This window comes from Ambystoma mexicanum, chromosome 8 (genome assembly GCF_040938575.1).
Source record: "Ambystoma mexicanum isolate Mex_15411 chromosome 8, UKY_AmexF1_1, whole genome shotgun sequence".
In the NCBI taxonomy this organism is placed as follows: domain Eukaryota; kingdom Metazoa; phylum Chordata; class Amphibia; order Caudata; family Ambystomatidae; genus Ambystoma; species Ambystoma mexicanum.
This window is the reverse complement of record NC_090929.1, coordinates 80,026,664-80,040,370: the sequence shown is the minus strand read 5'-3', so window position 1 is coordinate 80,040,370 and position 13,707 is coordinate 80,026,664. Positions and strand designations below refer to the sequence as shown.

The 13,707-nt window shown below is 46.4% G+C and overlaps 1 protein-coding gene across 1 annotated transcript in view; it reads left to right on the top strand.

Annotated features, from left to right (window-relative positions):
* CCDC180 (coiled-coil domain containing 180) overlaps positions 1–13,707 on the top strand; it is a 728,974-nt gene that overhangs the window by 528,567 nt on the left and 186,700 nt on the right. Inside the window, exons 27-28 of the mRNA XM_069609330.1 lie at positions 1,139–1,188; positions 9,132–9,261. Coding sequence (XP_069465431.1) covers positions 1,139–1,188; positions 9,132–9,261 — 180 coding nt within the window. The remainder of the gene's footprint in view (positions 1–1,138; positions 1,189–9,131; positions 9,262–13,707) is intronic.

Here is a 13,707-nt window from a genome sequence, read left to right as displayed (position 1 = left end):
TCCGTCCTCACTCTACACCATGCACTACGCCAGACACTGCATGCCATCCACCGGTCCTTCCTCACTCTACACCATGCACTAAGCCAGACACTGCATGCCATCCCCCGGTCCTTCCTCACTATACACCATGCACTACGCTATACACTGCTTGCCATCCACCGGACCTTCTTCACTCTACACCATGCACTACGCCAGACACTGCATGCCATGCACCGGTCCTTCCTCACTCTGCACCATGCACTAAGCCAGACACTGCATGCCATCCACCCGTCCTTCCTCACTCTACACCATGCACTACGCCAGACACTGCATGCCATGCACCGGTCCTTCCTCACTCTGCACCATGCACTAAGCCAGACACTGCATGCCATCCACCCGTCCTTCCTCACTCTACACCATGCACCAAGCCAGACACTGCATGCCATCCACTGGTCCTTCCTCACTCTACACCATCTACACCATGCACTAAGCCAGACACTGCATGCCATCCACCCGTCCTTCCTCACTCTACACCATGCACCAAGCCAGACACTGCATGCCATCCACTGGTCCTTCCTCACTCTACACCATCTACACCATGCACTAAGCCAGACATTGCATGCCATCCACCAGTCCTTCCTCACTCTACACCATGCACTAAGCCAGACACTGCATGCCATCCCCCGGTCCTTCCTCACTCTACACCATGCACTATGCCAGACATTGCATGCCATCCACCGGTCCTTCCTCACTCTACACCATGCACTAAGCCAGACACTGCATGCCATCCACCGGTCCTTCCTCACTCTACAACAGACACTGCATGCCATCCACCGGTCCTTCCTCACTCTACAACAGACACTGCGTGCCATCCACCGATCCTTCCTCACTCTACACCAGACACTGCGTGCCATCCACCGGTCCTTCCTCACTCTACACCAGACACTGTGTGCCATCCACGAGTCCTTCCTCACTCTACACCATGCACTTTCACTCTACTATCAAGTTCCATTTTTGTTTTAAACCTTGGTGACACATGGAAGGTTATCCCAGCATTTTAATCGAGACCTGTAGGGTCAGATGATCCATGTATTTGGGACCTTCTGTGGAATGTAAGCACCTATTTGTGCCTCATTTGCTCTTTTCTCTTGTTTTTCAGCTCACAGCAGCAAACCAAACAGGGTCGGGCACTGCAGAGTTCAGGCACAGGTAAAGATGCCAGGCTCAGTGGCTGTGACAGACAGTCGCTCTTATTCTGGGGTAAAATCACCATCGACATCCGTACATGTCATGGAGGGAGGCGCTCATCTCTGCGCTTCTCTCTCGCATGTCTGGCGTCGCCTGCGTGACTCCCGTTAGTGTCACTCCCACATTCGAGAACGTGCTAGATGTTTCTGCCTGGAGTCACTGTGGCCACTGCAACCACCTCTAACTAGTCATGTGTCTCTTTGGTACACATTGAAAATAACCCAAACAATTACAAACTGGTGTAAAAATAACATTTCCTGAAAATAACATTCGTAAAAAATAAAGTAGTAATTATTGACATGGCTTTTATTTAAAGGAAACCACCGTTTTGTTTTTAAAAGGTTGCTCAAAAGGAGTGCAAAAACACTAACAAGCATGCATAATAACTTAAAACTAGAATTAATAAACAAGTAATGATTGCAATTAAAAAAGATTGCAGTTAAAGTGCCAAGTGCAGAGAGATAGGTGGGAGGCTTGGTTGCCCCTCCCCCACCCAACTTTTAGTTTACGATGTTCACATTATATCCCCAATAAAGTATGATTAGTGTGTGCCTAATATGTTTTTAAATTGATTTGTTTTTCTATTTTAAATGGTGTGCTTATGAAACATAATTTTGTTTTAGTGTGTCTTCATTTGTAGTTTAATGTGTGTGAGATAATTGTATAGTCCCCGAATGTCTGCTCCTTTAATAGCCACAGGACAGCAGTGTAGGTGTTGGTAGAAGCTTGTGCATGGTCATGTCATGTCATGTCAAGGAGTAGGAGATCTTCCTCTGGGTGTCTGCGATGGACATTCTAAGCTCTTGGATGGCTGATATGCAATTGACTTATGGGGCTGAGGGAGCAAGCATGCAAGGCAGTCATGACCTGTGTTGCGCCCAGTGTTTGAGTACTGGAAGAAAGGCGGGGATCCCTGCGGATACCAGGCTCTGCCCTGGCACTGATTCGTGCCAGCTCCTGTATGTCTTTAAAAAGGCATATAACCTTTAAATAGATGCAAGTGCACAGAGCAACATTTCTGTTTTCTGCTTCCAGAGTGAATGCCTTGATCATGTTGCCCCATTAATTTTAGGAGTGTATTCACGTAATGATCAGGATGCGAAAGAGTGTCTCTTTCCTAAAGAGAACAGTGAGTGGAGGATGGAGCAGAGGGACAAAGCTGGGCCATGCTGATCCTTAAGGAGGCAAGACAGATGCCTGGCGGGGTGAGGCCGAGGTGGCAACTAGGAAGGCGGCAGTGTGTAGAAGCCCTATCCCTTACCACTCTCCCAGCTCCGGATTCCAAACCTCTCGGTCCACAGTTAATGAGGAGACTAAGGAGGCTGGCAGAAGGTAGCATCACTAAGGATTCGTATCTTCTAGAAGAGAACCTGAAGCACATTAGCTGTCGCAAAACATCATTGCAGGTAATCTGCGTCCCACCTTCAGGCGAGAAGTGATCAGGGTGCATTGGGGCTACAGCCACAGGACCTCTGTTTGGAAGCCAAGACATACACTTGGAAACGCGAATTCAGTGCATGTAGAGGAAACCACACATGGTTGAAGGGCTTTCTGATTAAATTATCCAAGGAAGATGATTTACGATTCACAGCCAAAGCGGATACACCAATGTTTGTTTGGGAGTCAGATGGGGGGCTAGGACGTGTAGAAAAAGTGAATGGTGCGTCTGGTGTGGGGTACGACTAAAGAGAACCGTCCTTTGGGACTTATGTGTTTTTATTATTTTATTTTGGGTCCTTATGAAGCATGAACCTCGCTGCAGGAAGCAAGTTAGGCATGTACATTGGTAGCGGCTACTGGAATACCTCAGATGGTTACAGTGTGCAGTAGTCTTTACCACATAGCATGTTTTACCAGCATACCTCTGAGGCTAGTAGGAAATAGTGAGGAAGATGTAACTGCCCTCCGGGGGCATTGGGATGGAGCAGGTGCGATGTAACGGGTATTAGGAGGGATATCCGGCTCTGTAAGGTTGGATCCTGCCATGCATGAAGAAGTTGCTACTTGAAGAGGAGGGTCTTGATTCCATTTTTTCTTTGCCTTAGTGTGGTGGTTAAGTTTAATGTCGATTGGTATGACGTTCCTCAGTCTTGGGGCGTAGACCGCGAATGCGTGTTTCCTGGTTCTTTAATGTTTGCATTTCCGCTGCTCTAGTCTGGCCAGATCCTGACTTCTGGTGGTTCGCTGACCACCAGAGATGATGCCTTAGTCTGGCAGGTAGTAGAAAGCACGCCCAGTGCCATCCAGCACTCCCGATAAGATTTTGAAGTGTGTGTATTTTACTCTGTATTTTTTAAAGCGTTTGGGGTAATTTTATTTTGTAAAGATTAGAAACGGAATTTAAATTCCCAACATGGGTATTGTTGAGGTGAGTACAATATATATTTTAACCTTAAAACAGGTACCTTCATGCACCCAGTTATGTATGCAAATTAAGAGGCCTTTCTAACCTTAAAGATCCTCTTCAGGTCACAAAGAGTGATAGCAGGGCCCCCCTTCCTGTTGGCCTGGTCTCCAGGCATCACTGATCCAAATGTATTTGTTTAACTGTGTGGGGTGGAAGCACTGGGGGCAGGCTCCTGATTATCCGTTGTTTTCCATTTTTTGTTTGGAGTATTTTGACATCCATTTGTTTTTTTTTTTTTTTAGTATTTGCTTGTTTTAAGTTGTAAAAATGTTTGCTTTGCTGCCTATCTGTAGCCTGCTGACTGCCTCGTATATGATGCTTTGAAGGTGACGCTTGCTTGTCTGGTGATGTTTGATGAGTGTGTTTATTATTTGGTCGCAGCAGCAAAGACCTTTGAGGTGGTCAGTAGCCTGGTGGATGCTTCTTTCTTACAGATGCTTTGGGGTTGGTGGGTAGGCCAGTGATTCATCCAGTTGAGATAGAACCCGGGCCTGTATGGAGGATCAGAAGCTGGAGTGTGGGTGGAAGGCATGATGTCTTACAGGATGGATAGTTGTCACCATGTTTTTGAGTTTTCTTGGTTGTGGATGCTTTTTAAGGAGCCGTGAATGGCCCTATAGAACCCTGGCAACTTTGTGTGGGGTGGCAATTGTGGGACTGAGCCCTTGAGGTTCATTGCAAGTAGACAGGTTTGGATCGGCAGTGGTGTGTGCTTTGAGGGGCTTCAGTCATTGGCCGGTTAGTAACGCACCACTCTATGATGCCATGCGTGGACTCACGTGGGGGAATGGAATTGAACGGGCCATGGATCCATGGCTTTATTTTTACTGTAGACACTCGGGAGGGCACACCACATGGTCCTTGTCTACCCTCAAAGTCTGTATCTTGCTTTCTCCATTTAGTGTTCCCTAAAGGCAAACACTTATAATAACTTCCCTGCGTTTGGCAGGGTCATGCTGGCCTGTGGACATGGTCTTCTTTATTCCTGTTGTATTTCGATTTATTTGAAGAATAGGTATGTCACTTTTGAACAGAAATGACTTACAAAAACACATTTACAGATGGTGGAGGCATTCCCACAAAGGGTGCCTGAACAATAGCACAAAGAAGAGAACAAGTAGTGAGCCAGTTTATGGGGGTGTAAAAAAAAGTGGGACATATTCCAGAGACAAAACAAACAAACTAAATGTATGCAGAAAACAAGTGACTTACAAAGGTAAGATTAACCTAAGGAGGCAAGTGCTTCAAACTAAAGATGAGTACTAATAAAATATAGGAAATAACATGATTATGCATCAATTGAGGCAGTGGTGGTCCATTGTAGGGAGGGTTTGGATGAGGGCATGCAGAGCTCACAGTTTGACTGGCTTGATTGTTATAGTCAGTGGGTCCTAGTGGGGCGGACCGGGTAGGGATAAAAAGCCGTAGCCAAAGGAGGCACAGGGAGGCAATGGGATGGTGAGGTTGCGGCAAAGGAGGATCTGAGGGAATGAGATGGTGAGTAAACTGAGATTCAATCCGACAGGTACTGATGAGGAGTACGACAATTGATAACTTTGTAGACTAGGAGAAGGATCTTGAAAATAGAGAGGTTGTTCATTGAGAGTCAACCAGCATGTTCTGGGGAGGCAGAAGTGGGGGAGGATCTGGGTAGGTTGGAGAGAATGTGGATATCAAAGTTAAGGACTTGTCTAGAGGGAGGAAGGCATACAGCGGAAGGCCAAGCACAAAAGTGGAGATTAGAGTTTTTCTAGAGTGGTTAGTAAGAAAAGGACGAATTTCTGAATGTTAATAAGGTTAACATGAGCAACAGAGGCATTGGTAGTGATGAATTGTTGCAGTTGTATGTCGTTATCAAAGAGGACCCCAAGACTGTGAGCTTTGGGAGAAGGCGCAAGAATGTATGTAGACTTGTTGCAGAGGGATTGTGCCTTCCAGAGGCCAACTGAAAGAATGATGGGAGGTGGGGGAGAGGGGCAGGTGTTGTGGGTGCGGGGGCTAGATGAGGTTGGAGAGTCTGGGAGAATTGGAGCATCTTCTTTGAAGATGGGGAGGCCCGAGACTGATGCAGAAGTTACACCAAGTTGAGGCTGAAGGCTACGAGAGAAGGGAAGGAGACGAGTGACTAGAAGGAGGAATGGAGCAAAATCAAGATGCCTGATGGGAGGGTAGAAGAAATAGGCAAGTGAAGGCAATGAAGAACGGATGCAGCCCAAGACAGAGAGGGTGGGTGGGGGGGTGGGGGCTGGGCGGTGGGTGAGTGGAAAGGGAAGGTGTGGATGGCTGAGAACACGCAGGTGTACGTTCTGAGTTGGGCTAGCATGGGGGTATAGGTAACCAAATGACAGGTAACTGACTCAAAACAGCAATGTTCCTTGCTCCTGTGAGGTAACATAAACTCTTTGGTGAATGGATAGTCAATGAGTGAAAGGGTCCCATGGATGCTGAAGTCGGGTAAAGAGTGAGCTTTGGGAATTCCTGGTCTAAACGGGGGTTCTGGCTGTAGGCCCTTTCCGGCCCCAACATCCCCAAACATGGAGCTGCCCTTTGCTGCCTTTGGCCCTTGACTGCAAACACCCCAGGAGGGAATGTGTCACATGTCCCTATGGAAGCCAGTCACAGTATGCCAGATTGCTTTCACACTTGCAGGCAGGGTCCTGGTTATTGTAGGCCCCTCAGATTGTGCACAGGGTCCTCTAGCAAGGCAGGATGTATTTAAATAGTATACATTATAAATAATTCATTTGGCATCAGTGGTCCGAGAACTGGGTGTATATCTACTTTGTAATTTGAGAAAGACAACAGTGTGGGAAGTCAGCGGCAGTGACTTAGATCATTTTGGGCCACCCTTGCGTTTCAACTGGTGATTGATGGATATTATTTGATCCAGAATGCCACTTTAGGGAATTATTAATTAATTAATTGAATTTAAAGTGTTCTTGTATAGTGCGCCCTTCTGAGAAAAGAGGGGTGTGTGATTCATTAGTGGGTTAGTGGGGAGAGATTGATGTGAAACCTGTGGCGTTGGTGAGTGCAGGTCAGAAGTTACCAGGTACTGAGTGTCAATTTGCTTTTTGTGGGTTTGGTGGAAACACTTGAGAGTAGGTTGGTGTGCAGTCATAATGTCGAAAATAAAAAGTCGAATGACAAAAATGTCGAAAAAAGAAAAGTCGAATCTATTATTTTTTTATTTATATGTATTTTTTGGGTTTGGTAAGTATAAAAAATGGGTAAAATAAAAAAGGGGGTTTGGGGGAACCCCCCATTTCGAAAAAAAACATTGAAAAAAAAAATGTGACTTTTTTTTTTCGACATTATGCCGTTCGACATTTTTGTTTTCGACCAAATGACTATAAACCGGGGGAGTGTGATGTGGATGAAGAGGAGTGCTTATGCATAGCTCGATTAGTGTTGATCTTGTAACGGCTAGCCCTCTGTCACCTATTTTTGGAAGATTTAAGCATATGGTCTAAGGTGTTAGGAGAACATAGAGGGAGTTTGGTTAGTCAGGGAGAGCGCAAGCTTGCAATGCAATACAACCTGGTCTTGGGGACGTACCCTATTCACTTACTCAACTCATAATGCCACTGACAATTGCTCTTTTCCACTTTTTGGTAGACACAGTGTACCCGTTGTGCATCAAAGATCTTGGAATCGGGGAGTTGAGATAAGGGGCAGTCCTGATACTCCCCTCATTACCATAAGCTGCATTCAAGATGCCAAGGGTTATGGCAGGCCAGAAATCTGAGATCCCCAGTCACTGAGCTCACCTCAGATCTCGCTCTAACTTGCTCAGGTGTTGTGCTCAGTGCCCTGTTGGGAATTCTGCCCTTCGGGGCAACAAAATGCTATTTGGCAGGCGGTCGGGACAGGAGCCAAAATCAATTGCCATTTCTTCCAATGGTCTGCCACAAGCCGCAAGCTTTTCTTGCACTGTGTCCCCAACCACAGACCAGAATGAATTTCCTCCCTGTCCCCACCAGCCACTACGTGCCTGGTCCTGACGCAGCGCCTTAACTTCAGTTTCAGGCTGTTGCGGCTACCCTGCAGGGGGTTCTTTATAACTATCTGAGGGGCAGGAAATATAAAGGTGGTATGTGGATTCCTCAAAGTACCTCACAAAGCTGGGCGCACCATCCCCTGCCTGTAAAGGGGGCTGCAGCGGCTGCAGGAAGACGAAGGGAAGCATGCTCTGTGTAGTGTGTAAATAAATTCCCTCAACACAAGGTAATCGCCCAAAAAAAATATGTTAAGGGGGATCAATTTCTCAAAACGGGAGAACAATAGACTAGCTATACAATGGTGAAAAAAAGATTACCCCTGTCTATGCCAGTAGGGATCAGGCTTGGTGATGTTCTGTACTATACCAGAAATGTCATGACATCTACGCTACGGCATTCGTTTCGCATCTCCCGCGATTGCTCGGAGGAGGAAGGCACGGATCTGTAATTTATACGCACTCTCTTCGGCATGCATGAGGAACTCCCTTCCATGAGGGATCACACTACCTCATGTGAAGGACCCGTATAAAGACTATCGTCCAGATGAACGTGTGGCATTCTGGATAAAAGTTCCAAACTAAATTGGGATGCCGATGAATTGTGGGTGATATATTTCATATCCATTTTGAAATCAGAAGCTTTACCGGCTACAATTGAGCCGTCATTGTGCTCATGCCTGTACTGGATATATTGTCAAACCTGTTACAGGGTATATGAAAGTATTATTACTACATCGAAGAAATTGTCTGTCCTGAAGAAGGCAGCGGAAATTAACGGTTTAACAGGCACTAGAGATAGTGTCTAATATTCCCTTAGGGCCGAAATATGTCGACAAAAGACTAAAGAACAACTGAAGTCTTATGCTAAACATCTACAGGTCGGATGTAGTTTGTTTCATTTAACTAACCCCCTCACAGATTATGCTGTTTTTTAGGAATGTGTCGAGAATATTATGTATTGGTTTTATTGCATACGTACATTTTTTGTACATTTAATACAATTTTGTATTGAAAATGAAATATAAGAGTGTTTAATAAATGGTTCAATAACATAGAGTAATGTGGTGCTAGTATTGGGGTAGCACAAGGAAAATAAGTCTGTGTTTAACCAAATGATATATGTATTCATTTCTGGTATAGTACAGAACATCACCAAGCCTGATCCCTACTGGCATAGAGAGGGGTAATCTTTTTCTTACCATTGTATAGTGTGCAAATAAAGAAATGGATGAGCCTGTTAGAGAACTATGGATTCTGAATGAACTCTAAGCACTACTATCCTGACAGAGATACCAGAAAAGGGGACTTGAGTTGCTTGCTGAAGAAGGGCTACTTTCTTGATGCGTGTGTCCGTAGGTAGCGCTTTCTAGAGCAGCAGTGCTTTGACTGCAGATTGTCTGCCTTCTTTCTACTGCAGCATGTTTGGGGGATCTGGTGTAGGTTTGGTTTCATGAGCACATAGCCGGTTACCCTTGTAATCATTTCTTGCTGGCAAAGTATCTCAACAGAATTCTTCCACCATGATCCCGCACCCTCCCACACCTGAAGACACGGGAACGAATGCAGCGATGCCAGCCTCCGCTGGGGACAAGAAGAAAATGAGCAGTAGAAGGGCATCATTAAGTGGGTAAGAGATGCTCATAGAAGCCTCAAGTCTATAGATGCCTTGCTATTGAAGGGTGCAGTGAATGGATTGGTCAACTGCGAGAAGGGTGCAATACTTGTACAAGTAAAGCATAGGCCCATGGAGAGGTGAATGGATTACAAGTTGGAAATGTATAGAGCAATAGAAGTTCATGAGTTACTTGTGCAGTCTGTTGGTTGCCTTGATGCTGGTCGTACATTTCAATGCAATCTGTGCCTCCAAGACAATGGGAGGTGAATAGGTGTCTAGTCATCACCTATCCTTGGGTTATGGGTTCCAGTGAGAGCACAGCCTGTTGAGAGGTTGCATAAGTCGCCCGTTGGGGAACGGCATTGGTGCTTCCAGTAGATGCCTCACAACCTTAAATGACCATCCGTTTTAGTATGCAAACTCCTGTGATACGGTGCCCTGGTGAGCAATGGCTAGTGTTCTCCCCCAGCCCACTGGGCTCTTACTGCACATAGTCCAACACTTAATGAAAGCAATGTTAGATGTCAAGGATGCATTGAGCTGCAAAAACCATATGTTCTCACCGACTGCAGGGCCATGTAGGGGTGATGTGGGAAATGCTTCCTTTGTGGGGGAAAAATCTTCTTATGGGATGCATTAACTTACCAGGTTAAAGTCTTTGGCTGACTGTGCAGTGTTCACACCACGTTCTGCCTCTGGCATGCTGTGAATAAGCTGCAACTTCCTCTTGGGTGTCGGGCTAGAAGTGAGGACAGCTCAAAGCCTTCCTCCCGCAACTGTGTCACCCTAAGCTTCTTTAACAACGTTTTTGTGTTACATTTGGTAAGAGCAAAATCTGTTGTAGTGGAGCGCCATCGTTGGAGCATCTTTCCTTACTATCTGTGACCATCTGACGCACTACGTGGAGACGCGGGTACCCCATCAGGTTGCCTGGGACATTTCACCATATTTGACCGCAGTGTTTCTAAGTTAGGCTGTCCCCACACCATCTCACCCCTTTCCTTCCATTTCTCCCCCTTGGCCGCTAGCTGCTCCATGTATGCTGTGGTAAAGTGCGGTAAAATGCCCTACCCGATAAAGCGGTCACTCAGCATCCACATGATTGGTGGATCCCGTCAAGAATGCTGAGTGGAGGCTGGGAATCCTAAATGACCATAGACTTGATGAACCACACTGGAGAAAAGGAACACACATTGTGTGCTAACCCCAAGGACGCATACAGGGTCATTTTGTGAAAAATGTAACTTGCATGTTAACACCTACGTGGGGCTGGGTCCTCTACATGCAATCTTAAAGGTTCACGGGATGGAGTGGAGCACTAAGGAGTAAAATGCGATGTATTCCTGAGAGCTGTTTTGTTTCCCTCTCCGTTTAGTTAAGAAATGAATGCCACCTGTAAATTCCGCTTTGCAGGCAGCATTTATTAATGGATTCCTATGGAGACGGCCTGGTCTTTAGCGGGTGCTAACCCAAAGTAGATTTTATACAATGGATTCCTATAGAGACGGCCTGGTCTTTAGCGGGTGCTAACCCAAAGCAGATTGTATACTATGGATTCCTATGGAGACGGCCTGGTCTTTAGCGGGTGCTATCCCAAAGCAGATTGTATACAATGGATTCCTATGGAGACGGCCTGGTCTTTAGCGGGTGCTAACCCAAAGCAGATTGTATACTATGGATTCCTATGGAGACGGCCTGGTCTTTAGCGGGTGCTATCCCAAAGCAGATTGTATACAATGGATTCCTATGGAGACGGCCTGGTCTTTAGCGGGTGCTAACCCAAAGCAGATTTTATATAATGGATTCCTATAGAGACGGCCTGGTCTTTAGCGGGTGCTAACCCAAAGCAGATTGTATACAATGGATTCCTATGGAGACGGCCTGGTCTTTAGCGGGTGCTAACCCAAAGCAGATTTATACAAATCTAATTGTTTCAAACCTGCATGGAAATGTCATGAGGCGTGAAATGAAGCACACTATCAAGACAAAGGAGGAATGCACAGCAAAGGTCTTCTCTCTGTGCCCCCTCCTCCGCTTTGTCACTGCATCAAAATGGGGCGAGAGTAAAATCAAGGTGTAAAAGCATTACGCCTTGCTGTTACGCTCGGATTTACCACTCCACCCCATTTAAAATGAGCTGATGGTCTACTGGAGTAGTAGAAAGGAGGAGGAACACAAGAAATGCCACGCAAACTGGACAAAAGCTTTTCTCTGAGTTGAGGACTCAACCTATGAAGAAGAAATGCCTTTTGAGCCAGGTTGGAGTGACCCACATATTGTGAACTGGCAGAGTGAGAGCAGTATGCAAGAGAGCGATGAAGAGACCGACAGGAGGAGGCCTGCAATCTGGGATCCGGGGAACATAGGAGGAAAGCTGTACTAAAGCTGGCAAAAGCCTGGCAAACACTGGTTGGAGAGCAACATGCAGACCCAACAAGTCAACAGATCCCGAAGAGGTTATCCAGAGAGTGACTCAGATGGTGGAGAAGTGAGCAGGAGAGGAGGACGAAAAACTCAAAAACCACAAATACGTTGAGGAGATCAAAGGTGAGAAAGATGGGTGCAGCTCAAGAAGGATAACGGAGAAGCTGAGATTTGAGAATAAGGTTACTAAAGAGACATTCTGTATGCATGCTGGTAGATGTGGTACTAATTGCCAATTTACACTAAAAAAAAACCTCAAACTAAGAATCGCTATTCACATTGCATGCTGGCAGAGTTGCTCCCAGGTGCCAAGTAATACATAGAGATAAGTGAACTGAGCTAGCGATCACATTCATGTTGCAGGCTGGTAGAGTTGCTCCCATGTGCCAGTTTAGGCATAAAGCGACGTGAAATAGGGAATCACCTTCATGCTGGTAGAGTTGCTCACCGTGTACCAGGTAAGGCATAACGAGACCTGACAATGAGTCCCCTCCATGCTGCTATCTGGTAGAGCTGCTCCCATGTGCCAGCTTAGGCATAGAGATACTTGAACTACAGAATCACATGCATGCTGGTAGAGTTGCCCACCATGTGCCAGCTAAGGCATAACGAGACCTGACAATGAGTCACCTTCATGCTGCTGTCTGGTAGAGCTGCTTCCATGTGCCTGCTAAGGCATAAAGAGACATGAAATAGAGAATCACCTTCATGCTGCAGGCTGGTAGAGTTGCCCACCATGTGCCAGCTAAGGCATAACAAGACCTTAAATAGAGGATCACCATCCAAACGCTGGGAGAGATTAGGCCTGCTCCTTATGTCTGGTTGCATAGTGTCCTATTAAGCCACTTTGAAAATAATGTTCAGGGCCTCTTTTGGTTCCTAGTCCACCTGTGGCTTTCTTGGCCATTACTGATATCTGGATTGTTCCCTGTGACCCAACCACACTTGGCGCCTTCCAGACTGATTTTACACTGTTGTCTTCTCCCACTCTTACAGGGTGATAGGGTTTGCCTCTAGATAAATAATTCCATGCCATCTGCCCCACTCCCTTCATCTAACTTACACCCACTCCTACACTGCCCCATAATCTAGAGGCCCCCCCAGCTCTTTATCAGAAGCCAGCTCCCTGCATACCTCACCCCCACTAAAGAGCCCATTGTCATACTTGCTTACTGTGACCTTCCAAAACAATCTCCCCTTCATATCGAGACTCCCTACTTTGCGACCACTTCTTCCCCAATCTCCAAGACCGATAACCCACACCCAGTTGAACTCCATGGACCTCATCCCCGCCAGCTGCTTAAATACTTGCTATTGGTCCATCAGCCTCTGACCTCTCCTCTATCCACTTCAGAGTCAGTATCCCACCCCTACCTCGCTTCACCTAAATTTCCCCCATTCTAAATGGATTTTTAAGCCCGACACCCTTGTTCTCTACTTGGGTCAAGTCGAGTCCTCTCCCCTAACTCTCCCCCTACCTCCCTACTCCGGTAACCTCCTCCATTGACCATGCCTGCTCTGCCTTCAGCCTGGCCCACTCCTCTACTTTCAAACAGGACTACATGTTGTGCATCTGTATGCCCACCAGCCCTCACCCTCAACATAAGCTCTCCCCAGAAATGGACCTCTACTACATGTGCCTTCATTTACATCACTGCTGCAAAGACTGATCCCTCTCTCTCCTCTCCTTCAACAATTCCAACCCTTTCAATGATCTCCACTGCTTTGACCAAAGCCAACCTAATCCTCTTGCATTCTCCCACCCTGGCAAATGTTCTCCATCCTGCAAGCTGTACCATTCCCTCAGGTCACATTCCACACTCTTAGTCTTTTGTCCAGAGACTTCACGCTATATTTTTACTTTTCCAAATCCTTTAAGGTTTGAGTTATCCCAAGCACCCTTCTCTCTCTTCCTCTTCCCCCTTATGTTATCTCCCTCCCGCCTGTTCAAGTCTTCCTTTACCTCCTTCTCAGCCACTTCTGCGACTGACTTGAGGCCATTCTCAAGAAGGCCAATTAGTTTTGTGGCCCTAC